This window comes from Heloderma suspectum, chromosome 3, assembly GCF_057233095.1.
Source record: "Heloderma suspectum isolate Gila_16-S chromosome 3, 16-S_ref, whole genome shotgun sequence".
Classification (NCBI taxonomy): domain Eukaryota; kingdom Metazoa; phylum Chordata; class Lepidosauria; order Squamata; family Helodermatidae; genus Heloderma; species Heloderma suspectum.
Window position 1 is genome coordinate 201,951,972 of NC_139460.1, and position 22,550 is coordinate 201,974,521.

The following is a 22,550-nucleotide window of genomic DNA, read 5'->3' on the forward strand; positions in this document are numbered from 1 at the left end:
AGTAGCATATGCACATTTTATGCAAATTGGTTTCCTCTTTTGTCCTCTTTTTTGGCAATTCATAAGCGGCCACCTTAGCGACCAAGAGAATGCCCAATAGCTTTCTGTAGGTGTACATTGCAGGGGAAGGTTGGTGGTGGGTAGGAGAAAGTGTTTTTGAGGGATACCATTGCTCATCTTCTCATTCACCTACCCATCAGGGTTCTCCAGAACACAGCTTAAAAGTTACTTCTGCAAACTATTCTTTAATGGGCTATTTGGAAATGGCAGTCCATTTCAGACTTGTGTTATGTATGCTGGACAAGATGTATGTTGGACATTCTGGATTACTTGCCTTACTCATGGATTCCAGGGGTGTGAAGCAAGCACTGCATTAGTTCCTGATCAAAATACCTTCCTACATTACAAGGGACTTTAAATATAGAACATCAGCCCATAGATAGGCTTTAGCACAGCGTACGTGCTATCCAGGGCAGGTAAAAATTATATAGTCCTTCCACATTGTCATTGTATGTGGCATGCGGACACAGCATGCTGGCTGTACATCAAAGGGCTATAGGCGATTAAAATATATTAGGAGCCTTGAGCCACTGGCCTTTATTTAGGTCAGCAACGATGGCCAATCAGGAGCAGTGAAGGAATGAAGCCAAAATAGCCAACAATTGGTATTTGTCCTCCAAGCACAGGAGGCAAAAGCATGAAAGGCAGTTATTTCTAAATCTATCAGCTGCCCCTTGCTGCACATCAGGATTTGTGGAATGATCCTGAACAAAGCACAACAATTACTCAAAATGTTTCCCCCCCTCTCACAAAAAATTGGATAAAGGCTGTTGTTGATGCAGGTGTCACTAACTCTGGTTATAATAGTCATGGGCAAATCAGAAGGAGATTTCACCCAAGTCTGACCAGGACCTAGATAAGAGATTGCCTGCCTGGGAGGCCCACTCTGAGCTTTCTAAAGGAACTGGGGGCTGTGGGATGATAAATAATGTTTCCACAGTATGCTTGGCAAGCATTTGCAGCAGCAGTAAATTGGGTACATTTGAGTTTTAGGAGATAAAAAGTCAGGTCCCCTTGGCCCTTTGGGAAAGTTCCTTCTTTAATGCCCCCTGAGGGCCATTTCACAGTCTAGACTTATAGGTACACCTTTAAGATTTGTTTTTTTAGTGTCCACCTAAAAGAGAAAAGGACTACAGCTCCCCTAATTCCCAACCAGCATGGACATTGGCCATGCTTTGGGGCACTAGGTTAAGGCTTTCCTCTACTCCCAGGCATTTGCCAGCATATGATAGCATTTTAACAGATCTTGGGATTTCTTATTGTTAATTCTTAAAATGGTTATTGTATGTAAATGGGTTTTGTACTATGTTACTATATTGTATTTTTAAGGTTTTAATCTTTGTAAACTGCCCAGAGAACTTTGGCTATTGAGTGGTATAAAATATAATAAATGAATGAATGAATAGGAACCTGTTCCCAGGTAAGTGTGTACAGGATTGCAGCCTAAGCGTCAGATATTAAATCAACTAGGATTTATTTAAAATGGATAAGCCCTATTTATCATTTGTCCGTTCCCACCTGTTGCATAGACTCTGACAATTCAACAGTGCAATGGGAAGGTTTTTCTTCCCCTTTCCCACAAGTAGGACAACAAAAGTGTCAAAAGATCTCACCTAACAGAAAAGTGAAGTAGTTTACAGTGTTGTATGGCAGTTCTTACAACCCAAAGCTAATCAAAAGGAATTCATTCAAATAACGAATGTATGCTATCGGCTACTGAGCTTTTAATTATAGGCTACTGTTGGTCTTGTAAAGGCATTAAGTGGATTCTGTTTACCTACAATGTGCTTGGAACTGGAAGCCTTTTTACAATTCCAAACAGCAGTTTCCACAGCTGCTACAGGTTCAGAAGCATAAACTTTATAGTCCACAGAAGCACAAGGAAACACAAAGCTATATGCCAATACCGACTGGGCCATGTAGGAAGGAAGCGATATACTGGGAATTGATAGTAGATTACAGAATCGGCTAAGCTGATCCTGGCAAAGTGGGGGAGATGACATGATTAGAGATGGAATTCTTCACATGGAGTATTCCAAATTTACTTGTCACTCCAAAATAAAGATGACATACACCCCACCCTTGCCCCATTCCCTCCTGTAGTTGTGCCCATAGATTCTATATCCTTTGGAATGTCTGTTTTGGGAGGTGCTATTTATTGAATGTTGGTGCCAATTTTGGCATACTGTGTAATTGTTCGGAAAATGTGCAAACTCTAGTCTTCCAAACAATACAGGAAATGTAACAGCTTAGGGAAGCACCTCAAAATGGCACTGGCACATTTATTATATTCATCCCATCCTTTCTCTGAGGAGCTCAGGAATGTATTTACGTTCCTACACCCACCTCCTATTTTATCCTCATAACAATACCAAGAGGTTAGTTAGGCTAAGAGGGAAAAATTGGGCCAAGGTTCCATTTGGATGAAAAGTTGCTGTTAGGATAAAAGACGATGCATTGTTACATGTATTATGGCCACTTACCCTCTTTGACAATGGCACTTTCCAGCTGCATACACCAAACATACAAAACAGCCTAATAAGGAGTCAGAACAATGGTCCATCTAGTCCAGTACTATCTACTTTGGCAGTAGCTCTCTAAGGTATGTTGTCCAGGTATGGACAGGTATGTTGTCTCCCGGGAGGACGGATTAGAGATGTGACTGAAAGGTTGCCTGCACTCATAAAGCCCACTGACAGGTATCTCTTTCTTCTCATCCATGTGGGCACAAATGATACCGCCAAGTGGAGCTACGAAGAAATCACGTCAGACTTTGAAGCTTTGGGAAGGAAACTCAAGGACTTTGGGGCCCAGATAGTTTTCTCATCCATCCTTCCAGTAGTTAGAAGAGGGATAGAAAGGGAATGAAAAATACTCCGGGTGAATGACTGGCTACGAAGGTGGTGCTAGCGCAAGAGATTTGGATTCTGGGACCCCGGGCTATACTTCCTGGAAGATGGGCTGTTGGCAAGAGACGGGTTGCACCTCACAAAGGATGGGAAGAATGTGTTTGGCCACAGCATGAAGAACTTCATCAGGAGGGCTTTAAACTGAATCCTATGGGGAAGGGAGACGTAAAGTTGGGGGTAAAAATGGTAGGGATGGGGGAGAATTTCTCCCCGAAACTTCGGGGGGCCAAGTGCCAACGTATTCGGCCCCCCGAAGTAGTTTCGGGGAGAAATTCTCCGCCCCCTGCCCCCCCCCCCGGGATGGGACTTACCTTTCCTGAATGTCGCTCCCGGTGGCGGGTTGCAGTGGCGGTTCGGCAGGGCTTCGACAGGGGCAGGGGCGGCAGCCGGTCTTTTGACCGGCTGCCGCCGCCGCCATTCCAAGAAAAGTAAAAAAAAAAAAAAATGCCCCCGTGATAGGCTACGTGACGATTAACGTAGCCAATCATGGCTAGATTTGCAAAGTCAGCCGTGATAGGCTACGTAAATCGTCACGTAGCCTATCACGGGTGACTTTAAAAAAAAAAAAAAAAGCGCGTACGGCTAATGGCGGCCCCCATAGCGAGCCGCCATTCACGTTCCTTATTTGGTCGCTGTAGTCTACGTAAAGATTACGTAGACTACGGCGACCAAATAAGGAACGCGAATGGCAGCTCCCTATGGGGGCCGCCATTAGCGTACGCGCTTTTTTTTTTTAAGTCACCCGTGATAGGCTACGTGACGATTAACGTAGCCTATCACAGCTGACTTTGCAGATCTAGCCGTGATAGGCTACATAAATCGTCACGTAGCCTATCACGGGGGCATTTTTTTTTTTAACTTTTTATTTCGCGGCCGGGCGAGGCGAGGCGCCTCCTCCCCGGCCTGAATTTCGGCCGGGCGAGGCGGGAAGCCTCCCCCCCGGCCTGAATTTCGGCCGGGTGAGGAAGGAAGCCTTCCCCCCCGGCCTGAACTTCGGGGGGAGCAGCGAAGCGCCTCCCCCCCACCGCAAAGCAAGCTGCGAGACCAGGTAAGTGACTTTCGTGCACCCCTAAAAAATGGACGAAGGCTCATGCACCGCAACGGAAAGAACAGCTCTAATATCACCCAATAATAGTCTTCAGAAACATGTAGGAAGAAAGCCAGACTATGAAGCACATGGTCTTCGATGTCTATATACTAATGCCCAGAGTATGGGAAACAAACTTGAACTCTTAATACAGGAGGGAAATTATGACTTGATAGGTGTAGCTGAGACTTGGTGGGATGACTCTCATGACTGGAATATAGCAATTGAAGGATATAACATGTTCAAAAAGAACAGGAAGAACAGAAAGGGAGGTGGGGTCGCACTATATGTGAAAAATACGTATCTCTGCACAGAAATACAGGAGGATAAGCTTGGTAGCCCCATCGAGAGCATCTGGATCAAAATAAATGGAGCAAAGAATAAAAGGAACCCGGTGGTCGGAGTCTACTACTGGCCACCCAATCAAGGAGAAGACGAGGATGAACCTTTTGAAAAGCAAATAGCCAATGTTTCAAGGAAGCATGATGTAGTAGTAATGGGGGACTTCAATTTCCCCAATATTTGTTGGGAGACAAATTCTGCAAAACATGGCCTCTCCAGGAAATTCCTGACTTGTGTGTAGGATAACTTCCTCCTACAGAAAGTAGAGGAAGGAACTAGAGGATTGGCTATCCTTGACTTGATCCTAACCAACAGAGATGACTTAGTGGATAAAGTAGAAGTTATAGGAACTCTGGGGGAAAGCGACCATGTTATACTCGAGTTCTTGGTTCTAAGAGAAGCAAAAGCCGAGTGTAGTCAAACGCGTACCCTGAATTTTATGAAAGCTGATTTTCATAAACTCAGAACAATGATAAGTAAGGTCCCATGGCAAGCGACTATAACGAGAAAAGGAGTCCAAGATGGGTAGGAGCTTTAAAAAAGGAAATTCTCAAGGCACAATTACAAACAATTCCAACAAGAAGAAAAGGTGGAAGACAACAGAAGAAGCCAATGTGGCCTCACAAAAAGCTTAGAGATGACCTGAAAACAAAAAAGGACACATATAGGAAGTGGAAAGAAGGCCAAGCAACAAAGGAAGAGTACAGGCAGGTAGCACAGAACTGCAGGGATGGCGTCAGGAAGGCTAAAGCTGAGAATGAGCTGAGGTTAGCAAGGGATGCTAAAAGCAACAAAAAGGCTTTCTTCAGCTATGTGCATAGTAAAAGACAGAGGAAAGAAATGGTGGCTCAGCTATTAAATAAGGATGGCAAAATAATAACAGATGACAAAGAAAAGGCAGAGGTGCGCAATTCCTACTTTGGCTCAATCTTCTCCCAAAAGAGGGACTATGACCCCCCTGGCAAAGGCAAAGTACAGGCTGAAGGGGCAGAATTGCAGCTTGAGATCGATAGGCATATGGTCAAGGAACACCTAATTACGTTGAATGAGTTCAAATCTCCAGGGCCAGATGAACTGCATCCTAGAGTCATAAAGCAACTGGCAGAAGAACTCTCAGAACCGCTGTCTATTCTCTTTGAGAAGTCATGGAGGATGGGTGAAGTGCCAGGTGACTGGAGGAAGGCTAATGTTGTCCCTATCTTCAAAAAGGGCAAAAAGGAGGAACCTGGGAACTACAGACCAGTCAGTCTGACATCAATCCCAGGGAAAATTCTGGAGCAGATGATAAAGCAATCCATCTGGAAGCACCTTGAAAACAATGCCATGATTACTCGAAGCCAACATGGATTTGTCAAAAACAAGTCCTTCCAGATGAATCCGATCTCATTTCTTGATCAAGTAAACCTCCCTTGTGGACTGTGGGAATGCTGTAGACATCATATACCTCGACTTCAGCAAAGCTTTCGACAAAGTGCCCCATGATATCCTGATGAGCAAACTAGCTCAAAGTGGGCTAGATGAAACAACAATCTGGTGGATCCATAGTTGGCTACAGAATCGGACTCAAAGAGTGCTTATCAATGGGATCTTCTCAAACTGGGGAGAGGTAACGAGCGGGGTACCGCAGGGCTCACTCCTGGGCCCAGTGCTCTTCAACATTTTTATTAATGACTTGGAGGAGGAAGTGCAGGGAATGCTGATCAAATTTGCAGATGACACAAAATTGGGCAGGATAGCTAATACTTTGGAAGACAGAAACAAAATTCAAAGTAATCTTGATAGACTGGAATGCTGGGCAGAAAACAACCGAATGACATTTAATAGGGATAAATGCCAAGTTCTGCACCTAGGAAAAAGAAACCAAATGCACAGTTAAAAGATGGGGGATACCTGGCTCAACAACACGACAATTGAGAAGGATCTTGGAATTGTTGTCGATCACAAGCTGAATATGAGCCAACAATGTGATGTGGCTGCAAAAAAGGCAAATGCTATTTTGGGCTGCATTAATAGAAGCATAGCTTCCAAATCCTGAGAAGTACTAGTTCCCCTCTACTCAGCACTGGTTAGGCCTCATCTTGAGTACTGTGTCCAGTTCTGGGCACCACATTTTAAGAAGGATGCAGACAAACTGGAGAGGGTTCAGAGGAGGGCAACGAAGATGATCAGGGGCCTGGAAACAAAGCCCTATGAAGAGAGACTGAAAGAACTGGGCATGTTCAGCCTTGAGAAGAGAAGACTGAGGGGAGATAAGATAGCACTCTTCAAGTACTTGAAAGGTTGTAACAGAGAGGAAGGCCAGGATCTCTTCTCGATCATCCCAGAGTGCAGGACATGGAATAATGGGCTCAAGTTACAGGAAGCCAGATTCCGGCTTAACATCAGGAAAAGCTTCCTGACTGTTAGAGCAATACAACAATGAAACCAATTACCTAGGGAGGTAGTGGGCTCTCCCACACTAGAGGCATTCAAGACGAGGTTGGACTGCCATCTGTCAGGGATGCTCTGACTTGGATTCCTGCACTGAGCAGGGGGTTGGACTCGATGGCCTTGTAGGCCCCTTCCAACCCTACTATTCTATGATTCTATGAAGGTCTCAGGAAATGATCTTCCCCAGTCTTGCTACTTGAAATCTGCTAACTCAGGGGTGGACAACTTGTGACCTTCCAGATGTTTTGGCCTACAACTCCCATCAGCCCTAGCCAGCATGGCCAATGGTGAGTGATTATGGGAGCTGTATGTAAGCCACTACAATTACAATGGGATACAGACCCATCTATCTGATTTTGCCACTTAAATCTTCCTGCTAACCCCCTACTCTTATCTGAGGCTAGGACAAGCTGTATCAGTCTATATGATGCTGGTAAGCTCCCAATGGACTGAAGAAAATGAGGTTGGAAGTATTAAGCCTTTGCTATGGCTTCACACTAGTTTAAAGACCCTACAGCCTGATCCTATGTTGTGTTCTAATGGCAGCTCTTACCATATAGCCATAATGGCCCAGATTTCTATGATAGCAAAATGAAATATTTGTGCTTATAAAAGCAGCCAGCAAATGAGAGCAAAATTGATTACTGGCGAAGTCTGGCATACAAATAGCAAAAAAGTCAAAAGTCTGGCATACAGTATGCTTATTATTATTATTATTATTATTATTATTATTTAATGACAGTTTCTGGATGTTGACAGAACATGTAAGATATGGGAAGCAAAAGAGGTCATTCATGACTGCTTTATTTTGATCAAAGAGACTGGAGAAAAATAGATTTGATTTAATCTAATGTCTTGGAAGTATTCCCCTTCATGGATCACTGCCTTGTTGTGGCAAAGGGGCTTGCATAACTCAGTGAAGCCATAAGCTATGCCGTGCAGGGCTACCCAAGACGGACAGGTCATGGCAGAGAGTTCTGACAAAAAGTGATCCACTGGAGAAGGAAATGGCAACCCACTCCAGTATTCTTGCCAAGAAAACCCCATGGAACGTATCACAAGGCTAAAAGATATGACACCGGAAGATGAGCCCCTCAGGTCGGAAGGTGTCCAATATACGACTGGGGAAGAGCAGAGGGTATTTTCAACTAGTGCCAGAAAGAGTGAAGCGGCTGGGCCAAAGCCGAAAGGACACTCAGCTGTGGATGTGTCTGGTGGTGAAAAGAAAATCTGATGCTGTAAAGAACAATATTGTTTAGGAACCTGGAATGTAAGATCAATGAATCAAGGTAAGCTGGAGGTGGTTAAACATGAGATGGCAAGATTGAACATCGACATCTTGGGAATCAGCGAACTAAAATGGACAGGCATGGGTGAATTTAATTCAGGTGACCATCATATCTACTACTGTGGGCAAGAATCCCTTACAAGAAATGGAGTAGCACTCATAGTCAACAAAAGGGTGGGAAAAGCAGTACTGGGGTACAATCTTAAAAATGATAGAATGATCTCAGTACGAATCCAAGGCAAACCATTCAACGTCACAGTAATTCAAGTCTATGCCCCAACCACTGAGGCCGAATAAGCTGAGGTTGATCGGTTCTATAAAGACCTACAACACCTTCTAGAACTAACACCAAAAAAAGATGTCCTCTTCATCATAGGGGAATGGAATGCTAAAGTAGGAAGTCAAGAAATCACTGGGATAACAGGGAGGCACGGCCTTGGTGTACAAAATGAAGCAGGACAAAGGCTAATAGAGTTTTGCAAAGAGAATACGCTGATCATAGCAAACACTCTTTTCCAACAGCACAAGAGGCGACTCTACACATGGACATCACCAGATGGTCAATATCGAAATCAGATTGATTATGTCCTTTGCAGCCAAAGATGGAGAAGCTCTATACAGTCAGTAAAAAAAAGACCTGGAGCTGACTGTGGCTCAGATCATGAGCTTCTTGTTGCAACATTTCAGCTTAAATTGAAGAACATAGGGAAAACCAGTAAACCATTCAGGTATGACCTCAATCATATTCCTTATGAATATACACTGGAGGTGAGGAATAGATTTAAGGGATTAGACATGATAGACAGAGTGCCTGAGGAACTATGGATGGAGGTCTGTAACATTGTTCAGGAGGCAGCAATGAAATCCATCCCAAAGAAAAAGAAATGCAAGAAAGCCAAGTGGCTGTCTGATGAGGCTTCACAAGTAGCTGAGGAAGGAAGGGAAGCGAAAAGCAAGGGAGAAAGGGGAAGATATATCCAACTGAATGCAGAGTTCCAGAGAATAGCAAGGAGACACAAGAAGGCCTTCTTAAATGAACAATGCAAAGAAATCGAGGAAAACAACAGAATGGGAAAGACTAGAGATCTCTTCAAGAAAATTGGAGTTCTCAAGGGAACGTTCTGTGCAAAGACGGGCATGATAAAGGACAAAGAAGGCAGGGACCTAACAGAAGCTGATGAGATTAAGAAGAGGTGGAAAGAATACACAGAAGAACTATACAGGAAAGATCAGAAGGTCCCTCATAGCCATGATAGTGTGGTCACTGAACTTGAGCCGGACATCCTAGAGAGTGAAGTCAAGTGGGCCTTAGGAAGCATTAGTAACAACAAAGTTAGCGGAGATGACAGTATTCCAGCTGAGCTATTTAAAATCCTAAAAGATGATGCTGTTAAAGTGCTGCATTCAATATGCCAACAAATTTGGAACACTCAGCAATGGCCGCAAGACTGGAAAAGGTCAGTTTACATTCCAATTCCAAAGAAGGGCAACGCCAAAGAGTGTTCAAACTACCACACAATTGCGCTCATTTCACATGCCAGCAAGGTGATGCTCAAAATCCTACAAGCTAGGCTTCAGCAGTATGCGAACTGAGAACTACCGGAAGTACAAGCGGGGTTTCGAAGAGGCAGAGGAACTAGAGATCAAATCGCCAACATTCGCTGCATCATGGAGAAAGCAAGAGAATTCCAGAAAAACGTCTATTTCTGCTTCATTGACTACGCTAAAGCCTTTGATTGTGTGGATCACAACAAACTGTGGCAAATTCTTAAAGTGATGGGAGTACCAGACCACCTTACCTGTCTCCTGAGAAACCTGTACGAGGGTCAAGAAGCAACAGTAAGAACCAGACATGGAACAACCGAGTGGTTCAAAATTGGGAAAGGAGTACGACAAGGCTGCATATTCTCACTCTGCTTATTTAACTTATATGCAGAGTACATCATGAGAAACACCAGGTTGGATCAATCACAGGTCAGAATTAAGATTGCTGGGAGAATTATCAACAACCTCCCATATGCAGATGATACCACCCTAATGGCAGAAAGCGAAGAGGACCTAAAGAGCCTCTTGTTGAGGGTGAAAGAGGAGAGTGCAAAAGCTGGTTTGAAACTCAACATTAAAAAAACTAAGATCATGGCATCTGGCCCTATCACTTCCTGGCATATAGAAGGGGAAGAAATGGAAGCAGTGACAGATTTTACTTTCTTGGGCTCCAAGATCACCGCAGACGGTGACTGTAGCCATGAAATTAAAAGACGCTTGCTCCTTGGGAGAAAAGCTATGGCAAACCTAGACAGCATAGTAAGAAGCAGAGACATCACCTTACCGACAAAGGTCCATCTAATCAAAGCTATGGTTTTCCCAGTAGCAATGTATGGCTGTGAGAGCTGGACTATAAGGAAGGCTGAGCGCCGAAGAATTGATGCTTTCGAACTGTGGTGCTGGAGAAGACTTTTACGAGTCCCCTGGACTGCAAGGAGGTCAAATCAGTCAATCCTAAAGGAAATCAACCCTGACTGCTCATTGGAAGGCCAGATACCGAAGCTGAAGCTCAAATATTTTGGCCACCTAATGCAAAGAGAAAACTCTCTGGAAAAGACCCTGATTCTGGGAAAGACTGAAGGCAAAAGGAGAAGGGGATGGCAGAGGATGAGATGGCTAGATAGCATCACCGATGCAATGAATATGAACTTGAACACACTCCGGGAGAGAGTGGAGGACAGGAGGGCCTGGCGTGCTATGGTCCATGGGGTCATGAAGATTCGGACACGACTGAACGACTGAACAACAACAACAACTTGGAAGTATTACAGGAATTGCTGGAGGAGGAGAAATGTATTCTGAATCTGTACCAAAAAAGGTTATAGTTGCTCTTCTCCTTTGAAAGGATATTCCACTGCACTAAGCAATGAAAGCACTGAACAAAAGTGGGGAAGGATCCGTTCTTCACATGACAATACCCTTTTGATGGGGGTGGAGGAGGATATTGTCCAATAACTCACTTCCAGAGCCTGAACACACATACTGCATAAACCCCCTGCCAACAAAAACTCTGTGCTAGAGTGCTGGGGTGGCTAAGACAATTAGCTGGGACATCCCTGCTTCAGATCTCACCTCTGCCATGAACTCGTTGGGTACCTTTAGACAAGATACTATTCTCTCAGCCCCATGCACCACCATCCCCATCTCCAAGAGAGGGATAACACTGGTCTACCTTACAAGGTTGTAGTAAGGATTACTGAGCAAATGCACGTAAAGAATCTGAACACTCTAAAGAACTATATAAAAGAACTACATAGCATTTATCTCAACCTTTCATTTTGGCAACAAGAAAGGGAACCCAGGTCTGCCTGGAGAACATCTCACACTATCCACTGGGTAAGTGGAGGCTCCCTGCCTCCCATCTGACATCAGGAAAAGGGGAACCCCTAATTGTCTGCAGCATGGGCAAGAAGGAACATTCTTATCCCCACATGGGGTCTGATGCCTTTCGACTGGACATGGTCCCAATGAACATATTACAGGGGTGAAACAGCTACCTTCCAGGTAAGCAGCAAGCCAATTTCAAGGGAGACCTCATGCACATAACGGCAAACTCAAGCTCACCAAAATTTAAAACAATATATTCAGAAACCATTCCCTGCTTACAAGTTGTTGGGTTTAACCAGTTGGCTATTGCAGACACATACTTTTAAAGGGAAAACAAATCTCAAAATCATCTTCTCCACCCAACACAACCCTACTGTGTGGGACTATTCAAGTAGCTTACATCAAACCACATCATGTTATACCACAGTGAACTCCCCCAAAAGGCAGGAGATGACCCTCTAGGTCAGTCTTCCCCAATCTGGTGCCTTCCAAATGTTTTGGATTTCCATTCCTATCAGCCCTAGCCAGCATGGCCAATAGACAGGAATTCTGGGAGATGTAGTCCAAAACATCTGGAGGGCACCAGGTTAGGGAAAGCTGCTCTATATTTGGTCCCTTTCCTACCAAGTCCTGCTCATTCTGGCTCAGGCTTGGCCCCACCCAGAGAATGGCATTTCTGAAATTCAAAAGTAGGCGAACCTAACGGCAACTAATTAGACTCTTGCTAGAAAAGCAAGACCGGCAAAAAAGAGGGAGATACAACACTGCATTCTTCTGTTGCTTTGAGCTCCTATGAAATTGTCTTATACTGAGTCAGAACAAGCATCTTCTACTATGATTGTAAGCAGCTCTACAAATTATCAGGCAGAAAGGCTTTCCCCAACCCTACTACCTGGGATACGAACAGGAAATGCTGGAGACACCCATGCCATGTTGTTGTTGTTGTTGTTGGAATCCAGAATAGTACCAGCTGCAAGCCAGTGTACTAAGGGTGCTCAGGGGGATGACAAAGAGGGGAATCAAGCCATTTGTATTCCCCCCACCCCCCAGTAACATTACTCAGGAAGAGTTGCTATTCAAACACAAGAGGCACAATTTTTGCAGCTCGTCAACAAACCCTCCAATGTCCCGGGTCTAATGCATGCCATTTTTTAAGTTGCAAACGAATTACTGTAACACACACACAACATAATTCTATCCTAATTTGAGTTATGCAAATATTGAAGCATCAGATTTCAGCTTTATCATACATTACTTCAAAATCTATCTAGATGAGTGCCCTGCGTTGATAGTTAGAAACTTTCTTAGAGTTACCAATTTAAATTTATCAATGGATACACAATCTCCATTTATTTCTATGCATTGCCCTTTCATTGAAATACTTCTTGTAGTGATGTTGGACTGGGCCATCACTAGTCACAGGGTGGGACTACATTTTAAGGCCAAAACAAGTTCTAAGGCAGCAAAATCAATCAAAACATTCTTAATAGGGCAATTCAAGCAGCTTTGTAATGTTGTCCCACAATGAACTCCAAAAAGGCAATAGATTACAAAGAACGTGTGGCTGATACAAAAAAGGCAGCTCTGTGTCAACTTCTCCCCTGGCCATAACATGTATTTCAACTTGTGCAGACTCCTAACATCGTATGTTGGCTGCTGGTGGTGGGGCTAGGGAAACCCATCATAATGATGTGAAAACTAGCTAATTCACATTGCTGATCAAGGTACCTGCCACCGGCAGGGCTCTAAATTCTAGTCATAAGAACATAAGAAGAGCCCTTTTGGATCAGACCAAGGGTCCATCTAGTCCAGCATTCAGTTCACACAGTGGCTGACAAGCTGTCCACGGGAAACCCATAAGCAGGACATGAGTGCAACAGCTCCCTCCAGCCCATGTTCCCCAGCAACTGGTGTACATAGGCATACTGCCTCTGGTACTGGAGGTAGCATACAGCCATCAGGACTAGTAGTCACTGATAGCCTTCTCTGCCAGGAATTGTCTAATTGTCATATTGAAACTCTCTATCTAACACACACACCCCAGCAATTCTTTGTGCCTCCCTAGTTTGCCTGACAGCACTCAGTCACCCTGCCCAGTCCTGCAAAGAACAGGAACAGTACCATTTTAGAAGACACTATGTTTTAAAATTCCTTAGGAAGCCATAGTGAAGAAACTCATAGTCCATAAAAAATAAAATGTTGCTCCATTGCGTGCTAGATCTGATGCCCAACCCAATGAGCATGATCACCTGTGCAGTGAGAGCTTCATAGATAAACAACTTGTGCTGAGTGTTGAACTATTTGTGAATGTTTATTAGTTTGGCTTCCTTCCTTCATTTCTGATTTGGTGGCAAGCTCTGTGAGCCACAATTGATGAGCCTCTTGGGACTATAAAGAAAGGGGTCAGTGCTGGGTTTGTGGCCATGTGTCAACAACACTGGGCTACAGCAAGCATTGCAACTATTTTTCACACCTGCTTGCTAGAAGAAAATCTAGAATTCCAGACGTAGGAAGCTGCAGGGTGACCTTAAAATCTCATACGCCTGCTTTTCCTTCCTTGCAGCCATCACTCGGCCACTTATTTTTAGATAAATGACAAGGCACTCAGCACAATGCTCCATTTCATGGGAACACAAAGATATGCCTTCACCTGTCACTCTTCTGATTGACTGGAACTCCTGTGCTGCATGCTTTGAAGACTCAACAGAGATCTGATCACCTGGACCTCCCAGAAGGGAATAAGTGATAATGACTCCAACTGGGTTTTTTGTTTTGTTTTTACATATATGTTTAATGCATTTTAGTGAGTTGCTAGGGTTTAGCGACTGCAGAAGTTATTTATGTGTTTTCTTATCTTGCAATAAATGTTATTTTTATATGTTGTTTTTTATATGAAATGTCTTGCACAAGTATATGTGGTATCAGTCGATAATGGATATTTTTAAATATTAGGAGCGTGTACAAATGTGTAATGGCGAGAATGACAGAGGTGGTTTTTGCTGCTGTACATGCATAAACAGAAGTATTTCTGTCTCAAGGTGAGCTCTTTAAAAATGGTTGCAAAAGGGTTTTAATGTGGTGTAGAGCTTGAACGGGAAAGATTTGCCAGTAGAGAGTCTAATTAGGTGGCCCTGTGACATCACAAACCCACCTCATTCCCTGGACTCTTTTTTAAACGTTTGCTTTAAAAAAAAGAAATAAGGTGAAGGATGACTGTATAAATTAATAAACTCACATGTGGCACAATATTTTTAAGGCAGGTGGCTTGCTTGAAACATGCACTAGAGCGGGGAGGGACAATGCTGTCAGCTAAACCAGCATTTGATTTGCTAGTATGTGCATCTGTCATGAAAATTCCACAGCTAGCAGGAAGCCAGGCTTACACCATAAAAGAACCCACTCTTGAATTAATCTTTTTATATCATAACTGTCTTCGCCCCAATGTTACCAGTTCTTCTTTCTTCACTGTAATGTGTAACTTGGGAAAATATATTAAAAAGAGAAAGGCCGCATTCCAAAGACCCATCACAGAGTTTACTTTTGGCAAGAAAAACAGAAAACAAATCTTCCATTTTCACCATTTAACAATAGCGTGCAATCCTCCAGATGCATGGACATATATGCATTGTCATCACTTGATGACTTGTAGCCAAAATTGTCTAAAAGATACTGGGTTTGAGTTGAAAGTGCTCGCTGTTAAATTAGGTGTGCCCATTCATATCTGCTCATTTGATGCTACAGTCAATGAGTGATAAATATCCAAGAAACTTATGGGGAGCATAACTTAGCCAATTTACATTAAAATATGCTTTTTCTTCCCTCCCCCAGGAGTCTGGTTACCACTTTTCTCTCATTTATCTTCACAAAATCCCTGCATGGTAATTTCAGCAGAGAGACTAGGAGTTTTTCTACATGAGGCTGTTAATAGCCTCTTAATCCACTGTATCTTATTTCGGTTTCGTTGCAGAATTGAGATCTAAGGGCTACATGGGAAGCGTTTCCTTTCCAGCTCTGCTGTTCTGCTACATAACCTCTAGATGGCACTGTGGTATAGGAGAATAGAGCAAATATGCAAGAGGAAATTGCGTTTTCTTTCATTTTCACAATTAAATGCTGAATTTTCCCCACCCAAAAAAGCTTGCCCAAAGCGCTGGTTAGACACTGAAGTGAAACTGGAGGGTCACGACGTTGTCTAAAGAACCTGTAAACAACCATGAGTAGGGAATGATGAGCGCATGATAAATGCCCAGTGTAGAAAAGCCCAGTAACTTATCCAAGGCCACTCAGTGGCCTTGTTTGGGCATAATGCTAAATTATCGTTTAGTGTCACATAAATTAGCCTTGGGCTCCTGTACTCCTATCTCTCCCCTCTCCTTCTCTGGCATGGCTGTAAGGAATAGATAGGAGGCTTTTGCTTCTGTTTTCATCTAACCACACAGTTTAGCATTATGTCCAAATTCAAACAAACTGTGGTTAGTCTTCTATGGTTTACTGAAATGAGCCAACTCCAAGCTGTGGTTTATGAAGCTGCCTTGTTTATAAGTTTAGGGTTTGGACCAAATATTAAACTGGTGGAGGAGAGGGGAGGAGGAGCGCATGAGCCTGAGGCTTGTTCATATAATGTTAATGTTATATCTGAACAAGGACAATGAGACTCTTTCACACATGGGCCACTTTCATCTAAAAGCCAAGCTCTGCCCTCTGCATCGTAACAGATGTGAACGGTTTATAAAGAAGTTCAACACACGCACGCACCCCCCCCAAAGGCCCCAAATGAGTCCTTAGGTACCTGATGGCAAAGGTCCATGCAATTTATTTGCAGGAGCTGCTCCTGCTAAGCAGTGCCTAAGTGTTACTTTTATTTGTAATAACAGTATGACATAACAGCTCATAAAAAGTCATTCCTGACCAAAAAAAAGCTTCTTGTCTCTTTTATGACACTTTTATAGGGAGGATAGCATTAAAGTGAGATAGGTTAGTATTGAAAATTATACCTTTTCCATTAACTGGAAAATTCTAGCAGGTGATTCACAGGCTTTTAGGGAGCCAAGCATTTGTATTACTTATTCTCCCCCCTCCCCCTCTCACGCACACACATGAAAAGGAACGGAGGGCTAATTCATGGGCATTAGAGGTGATCAGCTCCTGCTGGACTGTACCACTTCAGAGTATACCTGGGGGGATGATTGAATAGTCTCCTATTTTTTTTTTATTTTTATTTTTTTTTCATTCTATACATAGAAAACTAGCATGTCAGGGGAAACGATCCTAGCTTAGCTGCTTCCCATATCCTAGCACTGTATGCACAGGGAAGGGTTTTCTTTTGTTTTTAAAAATAAAAACTACAGAGAAGCATTCTAAGATGCGAACCCACACGTGGCCTCCTATCCTTGCCTGTTCAAGAGAGCAGTCTCTTCTGGTTGCTTCCCTTCCAACACTAGCAGCTGCCTTCAGAGACCTTGAGTTGGAGAACCTACATTTTAGGTAGAGTTATAGATGGCACAATCCCAGTCTGACCCCAATGAGACTTTTGTTCTAAGATTCCTACATTTTTTCTCTCCATGGAAAACCCATGGAAAAATATGCAAGTATAATCATACTTTGGAACAAAAGGAGAGTGTCAAGTTGTAAGCAGACACTGCCTGGAACCTAGTCTCCTGCCTGCAGATGTTTCCTGCAAAATCCTCACAGGAAAAATGTCACAGGGCAAGCACATGAACTGAGAGCATTCAGAATCATCACTAGAGAAGAATGTGATAGGGGAAGCATAGGTTGGAAGGCGGGAAAGGTGCTACGTACAGATAGAGGAAAAGACACGAGGCTGTTAATCCACTGTATCTACTTTTGTTCCGTCGCAGAATTGAGAAACAGCATTTCCTTTTCTGCTACAAAACCTTTAGGCGGCACCGTGGTATAGAAGAATAGTGCAAGTACACAAGTCAAAGAGCCTTTTCTTTCACTTTAACAAATAATACCACATTTTCCCTGCTCTAATAAAACTTGCAGAAAGTGCTGTTTAAAAACAGAAGCGAAACTGGAGGGTCATGACATTTCTAAAGAACCAGTAAGCAACCATGAGTAGGGCATGATGAGTGCACATTAAATGCCTCATGTAGAAAAGCTCTGTGAGGAGGGGAAACTGACAACTGGTAGGAGAAGGAATGGAATGCAGTAGCTGGAAAACGAGGAGAGTGGAGGACACATGTACAAAAAGGGTTGAAAGAACCATTTATTTGTTTAGATAGATCACTTCCTGGTTCACACAGAACAGCTGTACTAAAATGTCCACAGGGATGGAAGTGAGAGTTGCCCATACACATAAATGGAGAAATCAAATAACTGAATGTAGCTGGAGTCTGGCAAGTGTCCACCCCACCACAAAAAATACACAAACCCCCAAATAGGCCAAAGAAACTGGCCATGTTCAGTGGGTACAAAATGCTGATTGACTGCTGGGGAGGGGTAAAGGGGAAACAGAATGGAATGACTGGAACCCTGAACAGAAGCACTCAACACTGCAGCTATTTTTGCTGTGCCCCACTTATTCCTTCTATTTGTGATGTTCAAACTGTGAGTGCTGCTGATTATATAAACAAAATGGAATCACTCAGGCACAAGAGGAAGGTATCAGAAGGCTTGGGGGAGGAACTCCAAGGTTTTCAAAAGTACAAAACATATTTAGGAAAAAAACACTAAAACCTTCCAATGAGGACTGAGCATGCTCAGTGGCCATGGAATACTGATTGACTGTTGAAGGGACAAAATGGAAAACTGGGGCGGGGGGAGGATTGAATGGATTGGGTGGAATTCTGAACTGCAGCATTCTATGCTGCAATATTTTCTTATAGGCCCAGTTATAGATTTAATTGCAATCCAGTTATCTATTCTGCTGCTTAAGCTTTGAGAGTAAGCAATTTCATCATTACTTTTATGTTATGGTAAGACCGTGAGTGAGCCCTGACTTCACACACTTTCTCCTTGCTTCTCCAGCTTAGAAATGATCCCATACAAGATTATGCTTTGTCCTGGATCTTGAAGTTGTTTCAGAAGAAAGCTCATCATCCAAGGTACCAGTGCTCCTGTATTCAAATAAATGAAGGATCCCCTGGCCAAAGCCAATCCCTAATCTCACCACATAGAGAAGTGAGGCAGACAAGTAACAGCTGATCAGGCCCATAGTCTCTAGTGGGATTCCTAAGGGCACTCCTAGCGCTACCAATCAAAAGGCATTGTGCGTCTATTCCATCTTTTCCTCCTTAATGTTTTTTTTCATGGTAAAAAAAAAGGCAGGAGATAGAGTGGTGGGAAAACACAGGAGGGTTACAAATGGAAGATGACAACGTCTGGATCCCCCTTAAAAATTCTGAGCTTGAGGAAGGTCAGTTGCACAATAAAGGCCTGGTCTGGAAGCACCTTAGGTCTCACTGGGGAAAATTGGCTTGTAGCCCTATGGCTACAGAGGAGAGTTCAATCTATGGCTTCTCTCATCCTGAGAAACAACCAGCCTGCGTGGTTGGGGATGATGGGAGTTATAGTTCAACACATCTGGAGGGCACCAGATTGGAAAAGTCTTATCTATAGGGTTGACATCCCAAACTGATATGCCTTTTCTCTTTTACTTTCCTGGGGTAAGGTACCAAACTGGCCAGTTACCAGTGTGGTTTGCAGTTATCTGCAAGATACTTCCAGCATCTGAAAAAAATGTTGGTTTGCCATTCCAGCAAAGGGTGTTTAGGTGTTGTTGTTTTCAGCGGATTGCATTTTAGATTAAGCTTAAACTCAGCTGAGTAAAGTAAGAGGCCTCTGTGGTGTGGAAAAGTGTGCCTTGCATTATCTGGGTACCTGCCATTTTCAGCTCCAAGAAATGCATTACTTACTAATTAATTAATCAGTATCATTAGCATCGACCCAGTCTATTTATTGCATTTCCAATCTTCCATTTTCTCTAAGAGCTATTACTGTGAGGCTAACCAGAGAAGGGCTCCTCTTGGCATGCCATCTATTTCGAGAACTTCCTAAAAAGATTGAGATATTGCAAAAATCTTTGAGTTCTAACTGTACTTGCATTCAGCAATGTGCAGGAAGTTCCTTTTACCTAGATAATTGGAGACAAAGGAATTATGCAAATCATAGAGTTTATTATTTCTGAATGCTGCCTCAAATTTAGCTTCAGATTATTAAGAAATGTATCTGATGAAATACATATCTGCAGGGTATTTTAGTGGTCTAAAATTTGAACATCAGAGTTTTTCATAAATTCCAGAAATTATGATGTCTAGGGCTGCAGCCCATGAACCTGAGAACAATTCCTACTGAACTCAATGGGGCTTGCTTGTGAGTAAACGTATATAGGCTTGCACTGTAGGTCTCAACCCAAAGAACTATCCTGTCTCTCTTACAGTTCTATGGCTGTGGAAGGGGACACAGCTCTGTCCATACGCCAATCTTTCCTCTTGCCTGCTATGGGAGTACTGTCTGTTGCATCAGACCCTGACTGAGACCTAAGGTGCTTCCAGACAAGGCCTTTATTGTGAAACTGACCTGCCTCAAGCTTGGAATTTTTATGGGGGATCCAGATGTTGTCTGACACCCTGAGATGACTGACCTATATATCAAATGTGGGGGAACAAAAATTACAGACAACTTGACATATCCCACCCATTCCCGTCGCCCCAAGAGACGTCATCCGGTCTGCAATCTCAGCTCCTTCCCTTCCCGTTCCAATCAAATCCATGTCAATGTGGATTTTAGCTTGCAGAATAAGGGCAGCAATATCCAAATTCAAATTCCTTTATTACCATTTCTCATCCACTTTTGCAGAAATGTTTGAAGGGAGAGGGAAGATCTGCTGCTAAAAGAAGGTGAGACCGCTGCAACAGCTTGCTTACATAGGCTGTTCATGTTTTCTATGAATCAGACAAGGCACAGGAGCATAACATTTTTACTTCAAGCATTCGTGCATCACTATATTATTTCCATTCTGCAACCCTCTTCCCTCCCCATATTTGGAGGGCTTAAAAATACTAAAACATGCTCACTCTCTCCTAGAAACTCTGCCTGAGTGGGTCAAACCAAACCATCACAAGGAGATTTGCTGTTGTTTCCTGGTCTAAGTAAAACTTGAGAAGGATTTTGAGTTGCTGGCACTTACTCTGGAGACGGTCAGAGGCATATTGAAGTCCTTCCCCCCTTGCAGTCGGAACCCCCATGGTCCAGGTCCGTTGAGAGTCACGCCGTAAGACATTTTATCTCTCTTTTACGCCAGGAACCCCAAAGGCTCTGTGAAACAGAGGGAGGGGGGATACAGGTGGGTATTTCTGTTTTTTAAAAGGAGAGGATTTTCTTTCTTTCTTTCTTGCAAATTAAAGCACAAAATAATGATATTTTTTGTCTCTTGCCTGGTCAGTCCTGCCGAAGTGTCACCTAAGAATAGATAGGAGTTATAATGCAGATACTGATATCCCTGATGAAGGAGTCCATAAAAGGCTTGTAACCAAACACCAGCTATGCAAAACCTCTTGTGACTCAGAGGTCTAATATAGCCCCCTTGGGAGGTTAGCAGACCTTTCTAGGCTCCTCAGGTCCCCTCTGCGGACTGAAAGCCACTTTTCTAAGATAAAGAGGATTTTATTTTAAGTGCAAGCTAGCCATTCAAAATTTTTAAAAAATTAAAAGGCATCACTGGTCTTTCATTTTAATATTCTCGCTTGTCAATACAGTCTCCAAGATTGCACTAGTGTGCAGTCCTTACGGATGTCAAACCTCTGTGTGTGTGTGTGTGTGTGTGTATCCATCCAATACAACCTTATGCAACTTTGTTTCATACAAATATTTTTTTTCGTATATTAATGCCTATCTTTGGAAAAAGTAAGGGGAAGCAGGGAAAACAATAAAAGGGGAGGGAAAGGGAATGTATCCATGTTTTTTTTTTTTTTTTTTTTTAAAACATACCTAGCTTGAAATGGTCGATTACATGATTGGAGACATTTGCCCTTTGGTTTATTAATATATCCTAACCCAGTGACGCCAGTGTCCTTGCAAGGACTCTGGTATGCACACAGAGGTCTATATGAACAAGATAGGCCTCATTCTCTTCAATGTCGAGGGTGTTCTGTTAGAACAATGGGAAATTGTATGCAGTGATTTCTTTGACTCCTTTTATTTCACTCCATTTATCAATCACCCCAACAGCCAAATTTCTCTGGGTGTGTACAGATGAAAACATATTGAAATCACAGTTCAAAACACCAGTCAATAACAGCCATATCAAAACAGGGATTAACACAATTTCAGCAATAACCTACATTGAGCCACAAGGATAATCTTTGCAGAGCTTAGAAAAAAATCTGGATGCTTTGATTACCTTCAGAGCAACATCAGAAACAGCATATAAACTTTCCTATTTGCCAATGAAATAACCAAATTTTAAAATGCAATAGGAAACCTTCATCATCACGTCCCACCTGCCCAAAGTTGGCCCAAGCATTAGGCATAGGGAGGTGGCTGCCTCAGGCAGCAGGTTTTTGGTGTCATGTCATTATTTTATTATTATTGTCTTTTTACTATCAGAGAGGAAAAGAGGCGTTTGTGGGATTTTCTACCTCAGGTGCCAAAAATAACTTGGTTGGCCTTGGGCCAACCTCGTGTGAGGTTCATCACACGAGGCTGAAATCCCACATCCTTATCTGCTTCCAGATTCTTTGCGGGATTACAACCAGCTCCTTAACACGGGCAGATATGTGGTTTGCATAGAGCAAAGTCCTTCCTCAGCAAGTTCTATATGTTTCTAAATGTTTCATTTTATAGCCACTAGATGGCACTGCGATAATAGTGCTTTGCCGTCATTACACAACCAATAGAATGGATTAACATTCCTCATCATTTTATCTCCTATCTTTTTGAAAGCAGGATAAAGGGGGTAAGCGTGGGAGACATCCTGGAGGTTGGAGACATCATGTAAAGGACCTGCAAACTTCCGTGAGTGGCCAATCATGAGTGTGCAATAAATCACTCATGTAGAAATGCTCTATGTACCATGGGTTTGAGGAGGAGGGGAGTAATT

At 43.0% G+C, this 22,550-nt stretch overlaps 1 protein-coding gene across 3 annotated transcripts in view; it reads right to left on the minus strand.

Annotated features, from left to right (window-relative positions):
- The window catches only part of LDB3 (LIM domain binding 3), a 197,083-nt gene that overhangs the window by 155,339 nt on the left and 19,194 nt on the right, over positions 1 to 22,550 (minus strand). For all 3 annotated transcript variants that reach the window (XM_084845328.1, XM_084845330.1, XM_084845327.1), the window contains exon 2: positions 20,640 to 20,767. In XM_084845328.1, coding sequence (XP_084701454.1) covers positions 20,640 to 20,732 — 93 coding nt within the window. In that variant the 5' untranslated portion in view covers positions 20,733 to 20,767. The remainder of the gene's footprint in view (positions 1 to 20,639; positions 20,768 to 22,550) is intronic.